At 37.2% G+C, this 20,427-nt stretch overlaps 5 protein-coding genes across 7 annotated transcripts in view; 3 read left to right on the top strand and 2 right to left on the bottom strand.

Annotated features, from left to right (window-relative positions):
* LOC307161960 (protein unc-13 homolog A) overlaps positions 1–5,005 on the bottom strand; it is an 83,485-nt gene extending 78,480 nt beyond the window's left edge. Inside the window, exon 1 of the mRNA XM_079876945.1 lies at positions 4,739–5,005. Coding sequence (XP_079733071.1) covers positions 4,739–4,760 — 22 coding nt within the window. The 5' untranslated portion in view covers positions 4,761–5,005. The remainder of the gene's footprint in view (positions 1–4,738) is intronic.
* The window catches only part of mbd3a (methyl-CpG binding domain protein 3a), a 177,048-nt gene that overhangs the window by 118,776 nt on the left and 37,845 nt on the right, over positions 1–20,427 (top strand). The window lies entirely within an intron of this gene.
* Positions 8,343–10,355, bottom strand: LOC307161360 (extracellular superoxide dismutase [Cu-Zn]-like). 3 transcript variants are annotated; one of them, XM_079876010.1, is made up of 2 exons: positions 9,459–9,483; positions 8,343–9,034 (listed from the first exon to the last, which is right to left on the bottom strand). In XM_079876010.1, the coding sequence occupies exon 2, from the start codon at positions 9,017–9,019 to the stop codon at positions 8,381–8,383; it is 639 nt and encodes a 212-aa protein (XP_079732136.1). In that variant the 5' UTR covers positions 9,020–9,034; positions 9,459–9,483; the 3' UTR covers positions 8,343–8,380. The 3 variants fall into 3 exon arrangements, with proteins under 3 accessions (XP_079732136.1, XP_079732135.1, XP_079732134.1); XM_079876009.1 differs by having other exon boundaries at positions 9,454–9,478; XM_079876008.1 differs by lacking the exon at positions 9,459–9,483 and adding an exon at positions 10,277–10,355 and having other exon boundaries at positions 8,345–9,034.
* LOC307162241 (extracellular superoxide dismutase [Cu-Zn]-like) lies at positions 10,650–12,461 on the top strand. The gene is made up of 2 exons (XM_079877453.1): positions 10,650–10,744; positions 11,701–12,461. The coding sequence occupies exon 2, from the start codon at positions 11,716–11,718 to the stop codon at positions 12,352–12,354; it is 639 nt and encodes a 212-aa protein (XP_079733579.1). The 5' UTR covers positions 10,650–10,744; positions 11,701–11,715; the 3' UTR covers positions 12,355–12,461.
* Positions 18,182–20,406, top strand: LOC307161610 (extracellular superoxide dismutase [Cu-Zn]-like). Its single transcript, XM_079876464.1, has 2 exons — positions 18,182–18,357; positions 19,642–20,406. Exon 2 carries the CDS (start codon positions 19,657–19,659, stop codon positions 20,293–20,295), a length of 639 nt encoding a protein of 212 aa, XP_079732590.1. The 5' UTR covers positions 18,182–18,357; positions 19,642–19,656; the 3' UTR covers positions 20,296–20,406.

The raw sequence follows: 20,427 nt of genomic DNA, 5'->3' as shown, positions 1-20,427 counted from the left end.
GCGCAAGTCTATGGCAGCCCATAGAACCGCTTGTGGGAAAGTTGTGAAATTTGGTACACTGATAGAGGATAGTCTGAATTGCCACCATAGCAAATTTGGAGTCTCTATCTCAATCGCTCTAGCGCCACCAACTGTCCAAAGTTGAACCGTAAGGGCAAGAAACAAAAAAATTGTTCCCCTCTGATTCCATTGCTCAAGACGATTCAATGAAATTCAATTTAATTTTTCCATTTTTAATTTTCCAAAAAAATCTTCTGCTCCTAGAATTTTCACAAAAATGTTACAAGATCATCTTCAGATCATGCCGACAAAGAGATAAAGAATTAATGTGGATTCATTGAACGACTCTCGAATAACATGTGAACGAATTCGACGAAGAGCACTCCAAAATGAACGTGAGGCATTATCTCTGCATCGCTTTAGTGTATTCTGACCAAACTTGGTGCGTGCAAAGACAACGATGACCTGAGGTTACCTGTACAGTTTCAGCACAGTGACACCTAGTGGTCAGGAGATATGAAAAATGGCTCTTTTTGCATCCATCCTCTGAACGGTTTTCCCATATTGGCCATCATGGGTGTCGGCCAATTGCTATATTTTATGAGCGCATTGGTGTATCGTTACAAAACTTGGTATGTGTCTTTGGCACCATGCCCTAAAGGTACTCAAAAAGTTTTGAGACAGTGCTATCTTGTGGTCTAAAGTTATGAAATTTTCAAAAATGCTAATAGCTTTCGATTTTTTTTATTATTATTATAATAACTTTGGCGTAATAATATTGTAAAAACTGGTCTTAATTGTTTCCTTGGGTCATGCTGAGAACAAAGATACCAGTTTTGCCATAGTTGGTCAAACTTCCTGTCAGACAATGCCGGGAAAAAATGTATGTATTTAATATCGATAAACAAAACAGTTTTCGTATACCGCATAAACAAATTTGAAGGCATGATGCCAAAACGACTCTGAGAGTGAATCTCTGCAATGCTTTGGCATATTGACACCAAACCTTGCATTGTCAACTTACGCTGACCACATCACATCAGTTTGGTCAAAGCGCCACCTATTGGTTGAAAGTGATAAACCCTTAAATCAATTTACTAGTGATTGTATTCATGATTTTTCAGCCATTTTGCCTGAAATCATCTTAATTTTTCTTTGTTACAGTTGCTCTGGTGCTTCCAGCCGTGATTTATCATGCCTTCTTTGTGTTTAACCCCTCAATTCCTGCTTGAGGATATATTTGTGTCTGTTTTAATCATAAGGGCCAAGTATTTTAAAAAGTATTATTGGACATCATTTATTTACAATAAAACTCCAATAAAACTTATTCAATAAAAATAAGACTTTTTTTCCCATACAATAAGAGGATAGAGCTTTAAAATTAATATGGACTGCCGCACAAATAATTTGAGAATATGATGAGAAATGTTTGAGTTCATATTGAGATTTCCGACTTTTGAATGCCGATGTTGAGATCTGGGCTAATCTGAACACAGTTTGAGATTATTTGAGATTATTGAGTCTTCTGAAACAAATGTGAGATTACAGGGTCGAACATTTTTCAGGGAAAAAAAGTCTCCATTTGCTCTCCATCTCATTGCAATTTAGTAGAAACAACTGAGAAAATTAAGATTTTTCTTTCATTATGGCCAAGTATCCTTAAAAAAAAAAAAAAAAAAACATTTGGACATTATTTGTGAGCAATAAAACTCCTGATAAACATGGAAACACATTACTAACTGTGAAGACTTTGCCTTTTCCTGAGACGTTTGACTGAAAACCGGAGGTGGGATGTTATCCGCCCATGCCGACTGCTAAAGCGTTTTCAATATTACATAAGTGTGAAACACTCCTACATTCAGCGTCCGTAGAGGGATGACAACACCAGCCAACATCATACGAGTTATATCACACAACACCAGAAAAAGTTGAGGCATTATGTAATGCATTAATTTAAGACATGTTCAGAATTCATTACACAAACTGGTTATGAGCCCCAACACATGTCTTTCTGCTATCTTTATAAAGAGCTTGATTCAGTCATGCTCCACTCTCTCTCCTGTAATGAACATTGATCCAACACCTCTGTCATGATGAACAGCACATCAAGAATAAGAGTTTCATTTGTCTCACAGAGCAATAAACCCATGACCCTTTTCCCAAGCCGTCGCTGTGCCTTTACTCAGGGAATACCTCTAAATCAAAGCTCCTGATTTACTGCAGGGAACGAGAGAGTGGATCAAGACAGAATTCCCAGACGAGGGAATATATTCCTATTCCCATTAGTGTAATGCAAAACATCACATCTCATTATCATAATGCAAAAAGAATACAAATGTATAATATATATTAAATATATATCAAGTTTCTTTGATTTTGGAATAACATATGATCCAGTATATATATATATATATATATATATATATATATATATATATATATATATATATACAGTGCTATGCATAAGTGAATACACCCATGCTAAAGTTGACTAAAAAGAGGAATAAAAAATCATATTTTGGAAATTGAACGTAATGCCTTAATTTAAAAAATTATGAAAAATCCAACCTTTAAGGACACCAATTTTCTTTGTGAATGAATAATGTATCGTAAATAAATAAATGTTCTTCCTTAAAATACATGGTGCATAAGTTAGTACACCCCTATGTTAAATTCCCATAGAGGCAGGCAGATTTTTATTTTTAAGTATTTTTTTTAATTTTTTTTTAGGATACTATGCATCCTGATAAAGTTCCCTTGGCCTTTGGAATTAAAATAGCCCCACATCATCACATAGCCTTCACCATACCTAGAGATTGGCATGGTTTTATTTCAGTTAGCCTAAAAGCAAGTTTGATTTGCATTGAGAGATGATCTTATGGAAAGTACCCCATGCCAATCTCTAGGTATGGTGAAGGCTATGTGATGATGTGGGGCTATTTTAATTCCAAAGGCCAAGGGAACTTTATCAGGATGCATAGTATCCTAAAAAAAAAAATTTTTAAATACTTAAAAATAAAAGTCTGCCTGCCTCTATGGGAATTTAACATAGGGGTGTACTAACTTATGCACCATGTATTTTAAGGAAGAACATTTATTTATTTACGATACATTATTCATTCACAAAGAAAATTGGTGTCCTTAAAGGTTGGATTTTTCCTAATTTTTTAAATTAAGGCATTACGTTCAATTTCCAAAATATGATTTTTTATTCCTCTTTTTAGTCAACTTTAGCATGGGTGTATTCACTTATGCATTGCACTGTATATATATATTCCTATTCCCATTAGTGTAATGCAAAACATCTCATCTCAATATCATAATGCAAAAAGAATACTAATGTATAATATAATATATATTAAATATATATTAAGTTTCTTTGATTTTTAGGATGAAATATGATCCAGGCATGATCGTGGCAGATGCTCACAATGATGACCAGCACTACTGGTGAGAGAGCAGCTATAGTGTGTGTTATTATATATATATATATACTGGTGCGGCACAGAATAAGAACGAGCCGTCCACACGTGTCATTGCATCGGAGCTAAATCAGCCTTGCTGAATTACAATTTTTTGTTTTTTAAAGTGCACTTGATGCATAACAGTCTCTATGACTAATATGCAGTACAGAACACATATTGCTTTCAGAGCATGTACACACAACAATGTCTATGATTGTTGTTTTGAGGCACTGACAATCAAACCTGCACTGTTCCGATCATAACTGACCTGTCAATCAATCTGCATTTATTATCTACATGGATAATGTGGGCGAAGCTGAAGAAACGTGACGCCCTGAAAGATTCCACCGGTTAGAGCGTGACCAGAATGATCTTCACCAGAAATGTCATTTCATCAAGCTCACACACCCACACACCCACACACACACGCACAGGATTCCCTCACGAGCTCATTTCACACGCCGCTCTAGAGATTTCCCACAGTGCACTGAGCAATATGAGCAAACTAACACATTTCAACATATCATATCCTTAACATACTGCGACGTTTTAACATAGTCTGCATTAAATTCTAATATTCACTGGTTGATTAACAGGAGAATGAATCTTCAGAGGGGAAAAACTATAAACACTAAAATGAAGCCAAACACAAATGAAAAACTGCATGGCAAACATTAGTAAGACAAAGCTTTTTTTTATGTGTACCATGGTAAAAATCCCTTATAAAACAGTCAATTTTTTGGACATGCACCATAATAGTACCATGGTATTCGTGATATTTAAAGATAAGGTGTATGTCCTAAAAATGTGGTACAAAACACAGTGACATTTTTTAGACATGCACCATATCTTTACATGGTAATTCAAGGGATAGTGCATTAATACCATTGTACTATTATGGTGCATGTCCAAAAAATGTGGTATGCCATCACTATGCTTTACTGTACCACATTTGGACATAGTAGTACCATGGTATTCATGCACTATCCTTTGAATTAAATACCCTGATATTGTCCAATGGTACTACAACAGTACTTTTTCATGAAGGATACCATGTATTTACATGTACTAAGCAATCAAAATGCCATGGTACTTATTTATGCAAAGCAAAAAGTACTATGCAAATACCATGCCATCCTGTGAAGAAGTACCATGAATATGATGATGAGATACTATAATATGGTACTTTTTGTAAGACACTCATTATGATGATATGATTAATTTGGCAGAGAACATTCTGTCCCAACAAAGGGCAAATATAAGCCTCCACTCACCCCCGACGCACAGCAGAGACATCGCGCCGCGTCGCGTCGACCTCCGCCGGAACGGGACAGTCCGTTGACGTGCTGTGATTTGCTTCAGCCGGTTTCCCTCAACACACAGCCATGACTACAGCTTTTTCTAAAACAATCGCATAAATAAACAGACTAACTAACAGAAAATGTTGATGTGAAGCACTTTTCCTCTCAGTTTATCGGGCGTTTAGCGCACTGCCATCTTGCTTCAGCACCAGCGCCGCGCGGACAGCTCGCGCGCACTAGCGTGACGTCACGCTGATGAGAAGCAGACCGGGCATCATCATCACGGCACAATGTAAAAAAAAAAAAAAAAAAAAAAAATTAAATAAAAAATACGCGGGACTCCCACACAATCCGCATGCGGAGCTGCGCCTACGTGCTGAGATTACATAACAGAAATCGCAGAACAGAGGCATTCAAGTTTTATCATGCAATAAATATCATGATGGAATCCGGATGAATATGGCAGATATATGGGAGGCGTCTACATTATATAAAAGGATAATTGACGAAAAAAGGAAAAAAAAAGAAAAATCGTTTTGGATAAAAGCATCTGCTAAATGGATAAATGTAAAATGCAGGATATGTGTTTATTAATGTTCGGACTACATGCATTCCCAATGTCTCACAAACCAGAGGTTTATTTTACGCAGATAACTATGGCAAGCCGTTTTAGCATATAAAACTACGTTTTGACTTTCTTTCTTTCTTTCTTTCTTTCTTTCTTTCTTTCTTTCTTTCTTTCTTTCTTTCTTTCGTTTATTTATAGCACTGCTAAAAACAACCGAGGTTGACCAAGTGCTTTACATAAGAGTAAAAGATTACACATAGCCTACATATTAACACATCTCACACCATAGCCTACACCACATTGAGATTGCCTGTTATAAGCGGTCAGTGATAAATGCGCCTTGAGCAAGTTCCTGAATATATAAATATATTTTTGATTGTTACAATTGTATTTTGACGAGTCATAATTCTCATTTGACTATGATTAAATTGACTATTGACTCATTTAAATGATAATTAAATTTGTAATTGCACTGGTAAGAAATCTGATTCAAGATATCTCTTTATGACTATAGTCAAAACTCCATTGATGATATCTGTAGCTTAATGACGTCATAGATATCTTCAATTGACGAGTCACACATATTGAAAGGTTTTTTTACTTCTTTTTTGCTTGTTTAGCTTTTGATGCCTGGTTTTGTTTTTGTAATGTTGTTTATAAGTTCAATACAATTTTTTTTTTAAACATAGCCTATGGCCATAATAGCCTACACAAAGGTAATTAGAGATATCTCTAATTTAATTATCACTAGTAAAATTGTAATTTGAGATATCTATAATTAGAATTATGCCTGGTAAAAAATCAATTAGAGACATCTTTAATTACTATTTCTACTAGTCAAAACTCATTTGAAGATATCTCATTTTTAATGAAAGTCAATAGAAGAATATAATTAGTCAAAATAGCATTGTAGATACTAGATATCTCGAATGTAAATTTTATGACTAGTCGTAATTACATTGTAGATATCTTAATTCCAATTATGATGAGTCAAAACTAAATTATGACTAAAGTACAGCCAGGGGTATTTAATGCTATAAAATTTTTCAGTCCTTTAAAAAAAAAAAAAAAAAAAAGGAAAGTTTTATTTGAACACTCAGTTTGTGAAACAACAAAATTAGAACACACCAATAATTATTAAGAATAACAAAAAAATAAAGAACAGTAAAAAAACAGGTCACCAACACCATAGCACAAAACAAACAACAGAGCTAGACAGTAAAATGAACAAGAATGGGGGAAAAAGGAAAGAAAGAAGGCATTACTTAAATTAAAAGAAATTTAAACATTAAGGTAAAAAGTTTGTAGGTCGTGCACAATGTACATGTTCTGAGTGCTTTTGGATTAAGAGAGGATGAAATTGTAATCAAGTAATGTTTTATCTTGTGTAATAATAGCAAAAAAAAAAAGAATATAAAATCTACATTGGAAAAGAATTAGAGTTATTATGAAGCAGGCATTTGAATCCGCTTCAAAAAATTGATAATTTCTTCCTTTTATTTCAGTGAAATATATATCTCACCAATAGGAGTGTTGACAGGTTCAGGAGAAGATAATGAACCCAAAGAGAGAGTATATTTTTGATAAGCACGAGAATGCCAGATGGAATAGCATCCATAACTGTGGCAAACTCTTTGGGAGTTACTGGTATTATATTCTGAATGAAATTTTGCATACCTAAAATGCAGACCTTCGTTATTAAAAAGCTGTCTAACATGAAATATTCCATTACTGAACCCCTGATTATAGTCTAGAACAAAGACTTATTCTTAAATAAAATAAAATATTCCAATTGTTCCATAAGTACTGTAACACAGATGAAGAGAAAAGTTATGCTTGTAAATGAGAGTCCATGCCAAAAGAAATTGCTGGTGAAAGTTAGATTGCTTGATAGGGAGTTTATAAATATCATAATTACACATTAGAGCAAACTTTGCTGAGGGAAAATATTCCAAATAGAGGTTGTATTAAGGAATCAATTAAGCCAATTTTTATTTAATTGTGTTATTTAGTGAACTTAAATTAACTTAAACTAAATTTAGTAATTTAAGTTAACTTAAGTTTAAGCCACCCTTTTGTTGAAAATTTAGTATCACTGACTTTCTCAAAAATTGGGATTTGTTTTTCCAAAAAAAATTAAGATTCCATTGATCATTTTATCAGCGTAAGGAGAAAACGGCTTGCCATACTGCAGCTTTTCCATGCGAGTCCCGAGTGTCTTAATCGGACATCGTGTTAAATAGCCTTTGTATTTTGTAAATTGCATGGCAGTACGATCGGAAACCAGGGATAACGCGGATATTACGTCATTGACAGGCGACAAGTGAACATGGACGAGCCATTATTTAAAATTGGGATTTCTCTGAAATTAAAAATCTTTGGGAACTTTTGGGATACTGGAAGTACACAACTGCAGGAAATGCATCACACTTTGCAAGGGAGTTTATTTTATTACAAAAAAAAAAAAAACACATTGTAGCTTTAAACACTTTATAAGAAAACCAACACATTTTAAATATTTTTTTTTTTTTTTGAATTTTGATTCCCGGTTAACTGTAGTAACAAACTGCCAGAATAATATACCCATTTGTTGACATTTAGCGAGAAACCTTATAATTTAGAAAATAAAATCTTATGTCAGAGGTTATGTCTACCTTCAACAATAAGGGTGTCCTCCCTTGAGATGTAACCACACCCTCCAGTGTCATATTGCATCAACCAAAACCATTTGATCATTTAAAGAAATAGTGTATCTTTAATTAAAGGCCATTGTCATGCTCTTAAAGTGTTAACCCATTGAGCACAGTAAATCAAACTAAACGGCCCACTTTACCTGCATTCACCCTACATTTGTTTTTAAGAGTGCATTTACTATTGGAAGCTATGGCCAAAAAGCCTCTGAAAAGACCAAGAAAAAAAACATGGGAATGTTCAGGTTCTGAAATATACTTTAATGTAGGACACATACAAACAATACACAAGGAAAATCATGATTATCCTATTTGAATCTGCCCTTCCACCATATCTGACTCCCTCATCTTTGACTCTCAGTCCCTTCCTCCACATTTTTTCTTGGGGAGCACTTCAGTCTTCTGCCACAGACTTGGAGTAGTAATACCAATCACACCCAAAGCAATTATCTTTCCAGCACACTCCTCATCTGAATCCATTCCCAGATCATCCTCCTTCTCATGAACCACCACCGCACGTCCCAGAATGGAATAAGGCCCAAAGAGCTTGGCGCCTGGAAGCGTCAGGAACTGCCTTATAACTCCTTGCTCGGAAGCGAAGTTGCCCAGGTCTCCAGGATGAGGGTGGTCATCGCCGTTTGGATTATAATGAGGACCAACAGTGATGCTGCCTTGACTGAGGTCTCCATACTGATGGATGTGCATGGCGCGCTCTTGAGGATCGATGGCAGGCAAACCACGGAGGTTGATTTTCACTTCTAAATCTCCATTGGGGAAGAGCTGCTTGAAGAGGATTTGCCCAAAGATCTTTGGCTGGTTACGTGGCAAATTGGGGCTGGGAGTTACTTCACAAGTGGCATAGATTGTGTTGTCGAACTCCACGACTTCCGGCTGTGGAGCTTGGGCAGGCAAACAAACTGGATTTTTGGAGAACTCTCCTCCTTGTATATGCAGCACCAGCAATATCAGAGGGAATATTAGGATGATTTTCTCCATGTTGATCTTTAAAGCCTACAATGAAGAGTGGATTCAGTGAAATCATGCCGTTTGGTTTAAAAACGTAATATTTTTGATAAAAGGTCAAAGCTTTGAGAATGGAAGTTGCATTAGATAAAATAGCACAACCAGATTAGTTTGCAACGGAAAACCATATAAGAAACCCAGACAGCAACATAGTGTCGGCCCAGATCCGGCCCACATCTGGGCCGTGTGTAATCCATGTGTACCAGATGTGGGCCGACACTATGTTGCTGTCTGGAAAACTCTATAATCTTTGAATTGCTATGTACCATTGTAAAAAAAAAAAAAAGGGCGATTATTGGTATTGAATGTGTACCTGTAGTATCTTGAAAGTACAATAATGATAAAAAAAAATAACCCTGCAGATAATAACACTGATGAATTATAAAAAAACACTTAAGTGTGTACACCGTACACTTTCATAAGTGTCACACCTGCCAGCCAAAGTGCCTATGATAACCACCAGGTGGATGTAATCACACTAAAATGAGTCCAGGCAAAGGTTTATGGAAATGGAAAAGGTCTAGGGAGAAGTGCCCTCTGGTGGCTATCATAGCGCTTCTGCTGGCAGGAGTGACATTAAATACATGTACACTTTAAAAAAAAGTGATGTCAAACTAAGAGTTTTACTTTAAAGTACATTATGTTTTAAAAATCTTTTTGTTGTGCTTTAAAGAAGTAGACTTAATTTGATCTGTTGTAGCCTATGTTATTCAATATTAAATATAATATTAATATTTTCTTAAATGTACAAAACTGCAACTTCATGTTTCATTGCATGTATATTTTTAAATGCATTACATAAGTTTAAATAGAAATTATATTAAAATATATTTTAGTTGACCATAAATGCACAGTAAAATTCAGAACATCCAGCAGTGCACTTTCACCATATTTCAAAGACAATACAAGTAATTATGAAATGGATTACAAATAAAGATGTACTTCAGTCAAACAAAGGACTGTTTAATACACATTTAAAATATGCATAAACATGCAATTAAGTCTGAAAACATTACATTCTTGCACTTAAGTATATATTTTCTATAGGTTTATTTTCAATAATATGTACTCTTCTTTTTAAAGCTTGCTAAAGTGTACTTTTTCACAAGGACAGGTAAAATAAAAGACAATATCTATACTTTTGCTTAAACTAACGTTTTTTTAGTTGCACTAAATCAAGTTAGTTGATGGAGAAAAAAACACAAGCCTAAAACAGCAAAGGTGCGTCACCGTATAGCTGGAAAGCTGTCCTCAACCCGTGTGGAGCCTGAATATTGCAGTCACAAAAATACTACAACGCTTAATCTGTGTGCAGTCCAGACCTGGGGCTGCTCTTTTAAGAACTCATGTTGAGCTACAAGTTAACCATGATAGTCTGTTAGTCACTAATTGCAGTACTTCTTTTAATAAACACAAAACAATGGAGATAATCTACACTGGAGAACACATTGTGCAATGCAAGACAAAGAACTGAATAAACTGAGTGCTATATAGAAACAGGCAAACAAAGGGAGCTAAATGAAACACAGGTGAACTTAATTAGTGACTAACAGACTATCATGGTTAACTTGTAGCTCAACATGAGTTCTTAAAAGAGCAGCCCCAGGTCTGGACTGCACACGGATTAAGCGTTGTAGTATTTTTGTGACTGCAATATTCAGGCTCCACACGGATTGAGGACAGCTTTCCAGCTATACGGTGACGCACCTTTGCTGTTTTAGGCTTGTGTTTTTTTCTCCATCAACTGACTTGATTTAGTGCAACTAAAAAACGTTAGTTTAAGCAAAAGTATAGATATTGTCTTTTATTTTACCTGTCCTTGTGAAAAAGTACACTTTAGCATGCTTTAAAAAGAAGAGTACATATTATTGAAAATAAACCTATAGAAAAGATATACTTGAGTGCAAGAATGTAATGTTTTCAGACTTAATTGCATGTTTATGCATATTTTAAATGTGTATTAAACTGTCCTTTTGTTTGACTGAAGTACATCTTTATTTGTAATCCATTTCATCATTACTTGTATTGTTTAAATTGTACATGTATTTAATGTCACTCCTGCCAGCAGAAGCGCTATGATAGCCACCAGAGGGCACTTCTCCCTAGACCTTTTCCATTTCCATAAACCTTTGCCTGGACTCATTTTAGTGTGATTACATCCACCTGGTGGTTATCATAGGCACTTTGGCTGGCAGGTGTGACACTTATGAAAGTGTATGGTGTGTACACTTAAGTGGCTTTTTATAATTCATCAGTGTTATTATCTGCAAGTGGACCTACAGGTTTTTTATTTTTAATCATTATTGTACTTTCAAGATACTACAGGTACACATCCAATACCAATAATCGGCCTTTTTTTTTTTTTTTTTTACAATGGTACATAGCAATTCAAAAATTATAGAGTTTTCCAGACAGCAACATAGTGTCGGCCCACATCTGGTACACATGGATTACACACGGCCCAGATGTGGGCCGGATCTGGGCCGACACTATGTTCCTGTCTGGGTTTCGTATGTGGTTTTCCGTTGCAAACTAATCTGGTTGTGCTATTTTATCTAATGCAACTTCCATTCTCAAAGCTTTGACCTTTTATCAAAAATATTACATTCTTAAACCAAACGGCATGATTTCACTGAATCCACTCTTCATTGTAGGCTTTAAAGATCAACATGGAGAAAATCATCCTAATATTCCCTCTGATATTGCTGGTGCTGCATATACAAGGAGGAGAGTTCTCCAAAAATCCAGTTTGTTTGCCTGCCCAAGCTCCACAGCCGGAAGTCGTGGAGTTCGACAACACAATCTATGCCACTTGTGAAGTAACTCCCAGCCCCAATTTGCCACGTAACCAGCCAAAGATCTTTGGGCAAATCCTCTTCAAGCAGCTCTTCCCCAATGGAGATTTAGAAGTGAAAATCAACCTCCGTGGTTTGCCTGCCATCGATCCTCAAGAGCGTGCCATGCACATCCATCAGTATGGAGACCTCAGTCAAGGCAGCATCACTGTTGGTCCTCATTATAATCCAAACGGCGTTGACCACCCTCATCCTGGAGACCTGGGCAACTTCGCTTCCGAGCAAGGAGTTATAAGGCAGTTCCTGACGCTTCCAGGCGCCAAGCTCTTTGGGCCTTATTCCATTCTGGGACGTGCGGTGGTGGTTCATGAGAAGGAGGATGATCTGGGAATGGATTCAGATAAGGAGTGTGCTGGAAAGATAATTGCTTTGGGTGTGATTGGTATTACTACTCCAAGTCTGTGGCAGAAGACTGAAGTGCTCCCCAAGAAAAAATGTGGAGGAAGGGACTGAGAGTCAAAGATGAGGGAGTCCGATATGGTGGAAGGGCAGATTCAAATGGGATAATCATGATTTTCCTTGTGTATTCTTTGTATGTGTCCTACATTAAAGTATATTTCATAACCTGAACATTTCTGTTTTTTTTCTTGGTCTTTTCAGAGGCTTTTTGGCCATAGCTTCCAATAGTAAATGCACTCTTAAAAACAAATGTAGGGTGAATGCAGGTAAAGTGGGCCGTTTAGTTTGATTTACTGTGCTCAATGGGTTAACACTTTAAGAGCATGACAATGGCCTTTAATTAAAGATACACTATTTCTTTAAATGATCAAATGGTTTTGGTTGATGCAATATGACACTGGAGGGTGTGGCTACATCTCAAGGGAGGACACCCTTATTGTTGAAGGTAGACGTAACCTCTGACATAAGATTTTATTTTCTAAATTATAAGGTTTCTCGCTAAATGTCAACAAATGGGTATATTATTCTGACAGTTTGTTACTACAGTTAACAGGGAATCAAAATTCAAAAAATATTTTAAAATGTGTTGGTTTTCTTGTAAAGTGTTTAAAGCGACAAAATGTAAGATTTTTGTAATAAACTAACCAAAACTCACTCGCAAAGTGTGATGCATTTCCTGCAGTTGTGTACTTCCAGTATCCCAAAAGTTCCCAAAGATTTTTAATTTCAGAGAAATTCCAATTTTAAAAAATGGCTCGTCCATTTTCACTTGTCGCCTGTCAATGACGTAATATCCGCGTTATCCCTGGTTTCCGCTCGTACTGCCATAGTAACCATTGCCACAGACTGCGTTACGTCTAGCTGCACGCTCCTGGAGTTGTTTCGTTCAAACATTATGGACCATGGCAAGCAGACTTTGGGACAAAAGGAGAACTAAAACGAGGATCAATATCGGCGTGGTGTTTTCGAGATGCCGAGAGCTCCACGTCCGTGACAAACTTCGACTTGACAGACGTCTTGCATGTACTTTGTCAAATCATCTTCATTTATATAGTGCTTTTAACAATGTAGATTGTTTCAAAGCAGCTTTACAGAGATAAACGTATAATTTAAGGTAACAGAGATTGTTTTGGCTTTACTGCGGTTCTTTAATAAAGTTATTTTACAGCTAAAGTTAGTTTGATTGATTCGCTTCCATCGCAACGATAATTTGTTATTAAGTTAGGGGCCACCAAGACGACACCATTCTCTCTACACAGACTTTAAACGCGAACCTGTGATAAACGCTGATGGCGTTCACGTGCGCATTAAGAATTGGTTCTATAGTTATGTGCGTTTGATTATATGTGCGCAGGTTTGGAATTCACTACAAACCAAGCCTAAACAAAGTACTGGTCTTTCCTTATAAATTTTGATACAGAATTAATTTTATTTGTCACTTCGGGGTAGGTACGCAAACTGAATTTTCCCGACGACGCTTTATCTGTAGAGTGGGAAAGGGATAGGGAGAGACTAGTTGGCACTTCAGCACTGCGTTGTCATCTGGTCCAGGCAAAGGTCCTTCGTCAGATCAGGATACGGCCTGGATCCGGCAGGCTGTGGGAAAACCTCGGGATAAACAAAGACACTAAAATTAGCGTAGATGCCATTCTTCTTATGATGTAACGAGTACATCAGGATTTATGGGAAGTGTTCCTGGTTCCGGCTGACCTAATCTATGCAGCCTAACATTGAATTTTAAAAGTCTATAATGTATTATGTGAATGCTAGCTCAAAAAGATGTGTTTTTAGTCTAGCTTTGAACTGACAGAGTGTGTCTGCTTCCCGGACAATGTTAGGAAGACTGTTCCAAAGTTTTGGTGCTAAATAAGAGAAGGATCTACCGCCAGCAGTCGATTTTGATATTCTAGGTATTATCAACTGGCCGGAATTTTGAGATCGCAATAGACGTGAAGGACTATAATGCGTTAAGAGCTCGCTTAAGTACTGCGGAGCTAAACCATTTAGTGCTTTGTAAGTAATCAGCAATATTTTAAAATTGATGCGATGTTTAATAGGGAGCCAGTGCAGTGTTGACAGAACCGGGCTAATATGGTCATACTTCCTGGTTCTGGTAAGAACTCGAGCTGCTGCGTTTTGAACTAGCTGTAGTTTGTTTATTAAGCGTGCAGGGCAACCACCCAATAGAGCATTACAATAATCTAGCCTTGACGTCATGAACGCATGAACTAATTGTTCCGCATTTGTCAATAAGAGCATATGACGTAATTTAGATATATTTTTAAGATGGAAAAATGCGGTTTTACAGATACTAGACGTGACTTTCAAATGAAAGATTGGTATCAAAGAGCACTTTATTAGACAGGTGAGCAAATGTACATAAAACTAATCAATGTTATACAGCTCAACATGATGAAATGTTAGAATATGATCAGTATGTTATTCTAATGTTCATCTAGCTCACTGCTAGTCTCATACAGACAAACAAACATATAGAATAACATTATAACTTTCAACACACTCAAATGCAGTTTAGTGTGATAGTGTAGACCAAGTGAAACAGCGCTGCGTTACCTCACAAGTTTAATTCGCCAAATAAACTGACTTGTTAACCCTCTTCCACCAAGGCAGTGCTGGTTCGGAGCTAGAGCCTAGTTTCAAATCGGTTCTTTGTTTTTCGACACCCAAAGCACCAGCTCTGAACCAGGAAAAGTGGTTCTTGAGTAGCACCAAAACATTGCTGGTCTAGAAGTAAGAACCGCTTGCGCTGGGGGTGGGGGCGGGGTTACCGTGACCAACAAGACGAACAGAAACTTGTGACCGCCATTTTTCAAATAGCAACTAATCGAGCTAATAGCAGCTTGAATCTAATCTCCGTCTATGCAAGTTACGGCGAGCTGCACGAACACGTTGGATTCGCCGTGTTTGGATGCCGATGTAGGTTCGCAAAGCCATGAGCATCAATAGTATCGCAACGACCTCCATTGTTGATGGAAGGCTTGTTCGAGATCAACCTAAATCTTTGTTATTGTAAGAGGATAGCAAGCCTGGTTAGTACCTGGATGGGAGACCTCCTGAGAAAACCAGGTTGCTGCTGGAAGAGGTGTTAGTGAGGCCAGCAGGGGGTGCTCACCCTTGGTCTATGTGGGACCTAACGCCCCAGTGTAGTGATCGGGACACTATACTGTCAAAGAGCACCATCCTTCCAATGAGACGTTAAACCGAGGTCCTGACTCTCTTTAAAAATCCCAGGATGTCCTTCGAAAAAGAGTAGAGGTGTAACCCCGGCATCCTGGCCAAATTTGCCCCTTGGCCTCTGTCCATCATGGCCTCCTAATCATCCCCATATACTGATTGGCTTCATCACTGTCTCCTCTCCACCATTAAGCTGGTGTGTGGTGGGCGTTCTGGCCCAATATGGCTGCCCGTCGCATCATCCAGGTGGATGCTGCACATTGGTGGTGGTTGAGGATATTCCCCTTTCCATGTAAAGCGCTTTGAGTACCCAGAAAAGCGCTATATAAATGTAACAAATGATTATTATTATTAAAATGTAGATGCAGAATATAACGCTTTAAAATATGGACACAATTTAAGTTCATTTACAGTGTTCAGAGAAAACAGACAGAGAAAAAGTTTTACAATATGGTTACCATTTAAAATTTTCCTCTTATTGAATTTTTGTTAGCCTATTTGTTGTTGCATGTGTCGTAGTTCCATTTGTAATATGTTGTAGAGTTCATTAAGATATCTGATATTCAAATTTCATAAAATTTCATGTCAACATAACATGTTCTAGTTGTTTTGAACTTTACACATGCATTGTGTGAACTGATGAGTATTACTCATCATAGCCTATCTATGTGCTTTTGGGTCTGTTAAATATGCTGTGGAATATGTTTGTGTGATGTGTTAATAAATCATGTGTTTTTAAGATCCAGGATCATTTTTGATAAATTAGGGATGGGTCACATTACCTGAAAAGAAATTTGTCTGGAGTGCATGATCTCAAAATGTTTATTGGTATATACCATGCAAATAACACATATCAACTGTATTCAAAATGAAATATTAAAGTCAGACCTTAAAGTTAACAAAAGTAATAAAAAGAAATAAACATCTAGGTACTGTATCTAAATGACACGTTTAACAAAAAGTGTCCCACCTTACCTGCATTCAATCTACTAAAAGGGGATTTTAAAGGGACACTAGGTAACTTTTTTACCTTAACTGAACAGCTTCGGAGTCAGTGGAATGGTTATATTACTCATTTCGGGTTGAATGGTGGTGGTTTTGCACCCCCCGGTGCCCGAGAGCGGAAAAAACTCACTTGCAACTTTGGGACGCGGGTCGGTGTCAGGAAGTATCGCGTGATATCAGGTCTCGCGATGTAACGAATTGCTTGACGGCACTGCACACGTACACGCCCCCATTCAAACACCGGCTAGCTATAAGCGAAGGGCAGTGATAGATTGAGTTATGGCTGAGCCTGTAAAAAAGAAGCAGAAAGCTAGGAAATCTTTGTCGGAGGACCAACAAAAGAGGAAACGGGAGACTGACCGAGCAAGAAGTCAGACTCGAGTAAATATTGGACCGGCTTTTTCAGAATGGTGAGAACTGAGAGAAACAGAAGCCTGCAAAACGGATGCTGACCTGGCTGCTGTTGCAAGTATCTTTGGAATAAACTGTGTTTAATATTTAAATTTCAAGTAATTGTGACCTCAGGATGTTTGCTATTGTCTGTAAAGGTTTTTATTATGATCGCTGTCTGTTACGGGCTTACTAGTATGCTAGATACTATAACTTTGATGTTAGCATTGTCATTAGCAAACACGTTTGATTTCTGTAGTTGTTTGACCGTTCCTCTGTAGGTTTTATTTGTGTAACTTGCACTTTTATTTTATGTCACTAAGTCAACGCGTCTGATAATAGGCATAACATGTTGCACATATCATGATCGAGCTAGAAAAAACGTTCTGATGTTTTCTTAGACAAGCAAAGGTAAACCGTCATTCTACCAGATGAACTTATAGACCTTGCTAATATAACTTTAGACAAATATTAACCTCCGATATATATATTTATGCTCATGCCCACTCTCCCAAAAACAAACAAACACGAAAGCAGTAGTTCGCCTCGTTCATATCGTTCGTTCCCGGTAAAAATACTAACGTTAGTATGCATGACAACACAATAAAAAAAAAAAAAAATCGCCATTAGTTGGAAATAAAATATTGCTTTACTTGCCTCGGTAGACATAACTGGTTTTGAAATAGCCGGTTCCTCTGCTCAGCTGGGTTGACGGCTGATCAGCTGGGTTGCTCGTGGCGAGGGGGGAGGGACAACAGTTCGTTTTTACACAGAGTGTTTGAAAGCATTTACTACCAGACACTAGGGGGAGCTTCGTAGAGAAAAAACACTCAGACTTGCCTGGTGTCCCTTTAACATCGATGCCATAGAAGAATCATTCCCTCAGAAATGTTTACTTCTGCCTTCAAAGACACTTAAATAACAGTTCAATTGCATGTGTAATATAGGCTTGTCAGGCTTGGTACATCAGAGTCTGTAGAAATGGTTTCTTGAAAAAGAAGAACTGTCAGCTATTCACTTTATGTGAGACGAATATCTGCTATAAGAAGTGGTGTCAAGTGGAATTGTACACTAAGAATTAATGAGTCACAAATGAGCCACCTAATGAAGAGAAGAGGAATCTATAGCAGTACTTCTTTTAATAAACACAAAACAATGGAGATAATCTACACTGGAGAACACATTGTGCAATGCAAGACAAAGAACTGAATAAACTGAGTGCTATATAGAAACAGGCAAACAAAGGGAGCTAAATGAAACACAGGTGAACTTAATTAGTGACTAACAGACTATCATGGTTAACTTGTAGCTCAACATGAGTTCCTAAAAGAGCAGCCAAAGGTGTGATTGCAAAGGAACATTCTCTCAACCCCAGGTCCGGACTGCACACGGATTAAGCGTTGTAGTATTTTTGTGACTGCAATATTCAGGCTCCACACGGATTGAGGACAGCTTTCCAGCTATACGGTGACGCACCTTTGCTGTTTTAGGCTTGTGTTTTTTTCTCCATCAACTAACTTGATTTAGTGCAACTAAAAAAACGTTAGTTTAAGCAAAAGTATAGATATTGTCTTTTATTTTACCTGTCCTTGTGAAAAAGTACACTTTAGCATGCTTTAAAAAGAAGAGTACATATTATTGAAAATAAACCTATAGAAAATATATACTTAAGTGCAAGAATGTAATGTTTTCAAACTTAATTGCATGTTTATGCATATTTTAACTGTTTATTAAACAGTCCTTTTGTTTGACTGAAGTACATCTTTATTTGTAATCCATTTCATCATTACTTGTATTGTCTTTGAAATATGGTGAAAGTGCACTGCTGAATGTACTGATTTTTACTGTGCATTTATGGTCAACTAAAATATATTTTAATATAATTTCTATTTAAACTTCTGTAATGCATTTAAAAATATACATGCAATGAAACATGAAGTTGCAGTTTTGTACATTTAAGAAAATATTATTATTATATTTAATATTGAATAACATGTAGGCTATAACAGATCAAATTAAGTCTACTTCTTTAAAGCACAACAAAAAGATTTTTAAAACATAATGTACTTTAAAGTAAAACTCTTAGTTTGACATCACTTTTTTTTAAAGTGTACATGTATTTAATGTCACTCCTGCCAGCAGAAGCGCTATGATAGCCACCAGAGGGCACTTCTCCCTAGACCTTTTCCATTTCCATAAACCTTTGCCTGGACTCATTTTAGTGTGATTACATCCACCTGGTGGTTATCATAGGCACTTTGGCTGGCAGGTGTGACACTTATGAAAGTGTACGGTGTGTACACTTAAGTGTTTTTTTATAATTCATCAGTGTTATTATCTGCAGGGTTATTTTTTTTTTTAGCATTATTGTACTTTCAAGATACTACAGGTACACATTCAATACCAATAATCGATACTTTTATAAAGTATAAACCAATACTTTTTTTTTTTCTTTTTTTTTTTTTTCACAATGTTACATAGCAATTCAAAAATTATAGAGTTTTCCAGACAGCAACATAGTGTCGGCCCACATCTGGTACACATGGATTACACACGGCCCAGATGTGGGCCGGATCTGGGCCGACACTATGTTGCTGTCTGGGTTTCTTATATGGTTTTCCGTTGCAAACTAATCTGGTTGTGCTATTTTATCTAATGCAACTTCCATTCTCAAAGCTTTGACCTTTTATCACAAATATTACATTCTTAAACCAAACGGCATGATTTCACTGAATCCACTCTTCATTGCAGGCTTTAAAGATCAACATGGAGAATATCATCCTAATATTCCCTCTGATATTGCTGGTGCTGCATATACAAGGAGGAGAGTTCTCCAAAAATCCAGTTTGTTTGCCTGCCCAAGCTCCACAGCCGGAAGTCGTGGAGTTCGACAACACAATCTATGCCACTTGTGAAGTAACTCCCAGCCCCAATTTGCCACGTAACCAGCCAAAGATCTTTGGGCAAATCCTCTTCAAGCAGCTCTTCCCCAATGGAGATTTAGAAGTGAAAATCAACCTCCGTGGTTTGCCTGCCATCGATCCTCAAGAGCGTGCCATGCACATCCATCAGTATGGAGACCTCAGTCAAGGCAGCATCACTGTTGGTCCTCATTATAATCCAAACGGCGTTGACCACCCTCATCCTGGAGACCTGGGCAACTTCGCTTCCGAGCAAGGAGTTATAAGGCAGTTCCTGACGCTTCCAGGCGCCAAGCTCTTTGGGCCTTATTCCATTCTGGGACGTGCGGTGGTGGTTCATGAGAAGGAGGATGATCTGGGAATGGATTCAGATAAGGAGTGTGCTGGAAAGATAATTGCTTTGGGTGTGATTGGTATTACTACTCCAAGTCTGTGGCAGAAGACTGAAGTGCTCCCCAAGAAAAAATGTGGAGGAAGGGACTGAGAGTCAAAGATGAGGGAGTCAGATATGGTGGAAGGGCAGATTCAAATAGGATAATCATGATTTTCCTTGTGTATTGTTTGTATGTGTCCTACATTAAAGTATATTTCATAACCTGAACATTCCCATGTTTTT

Source organism: Squalius cephalus, assembly GCF_949319135.1.
Source record: "Squalius cephalus genome assembly, chromosome: 7".
Lineage (NCBI taxonomy): Eukaryota > Metazoa > Chordata > Actinopteri > Cypriniformes > Leuciscidae > Squalius > Squalius cephalus.
The sequence above is the reverse complement of the archived record's forward strand: the minus strand, read 5'-3'. Positions and strand labels throughout refer to the sequence as shown.

Excerpts from the sequence above, each read along its gene's own strand:
- LOC307161360 (XM_079876008.1), bottom strand. The coding sequence starts at position 9,019 with ATGGAGAAAATCATCCTAATATTCCCTCTGATATTGCTGGTGCTGCAT.
- LOC307162241 (XM_079877453.1), top strand. The coding sequence starts at position 11,716 with ATGGAGAAAATCATCCTAATATTCCCTCTGATATTGCTGGTGCTGCAT.
- LOC307161610 (XM_079876464.1), top strand. The coding sequence starts at position 19,657 with ATGGAGAATATCATCCTAATATTCCCTCTGATATTGCTGGTGCTGCAT.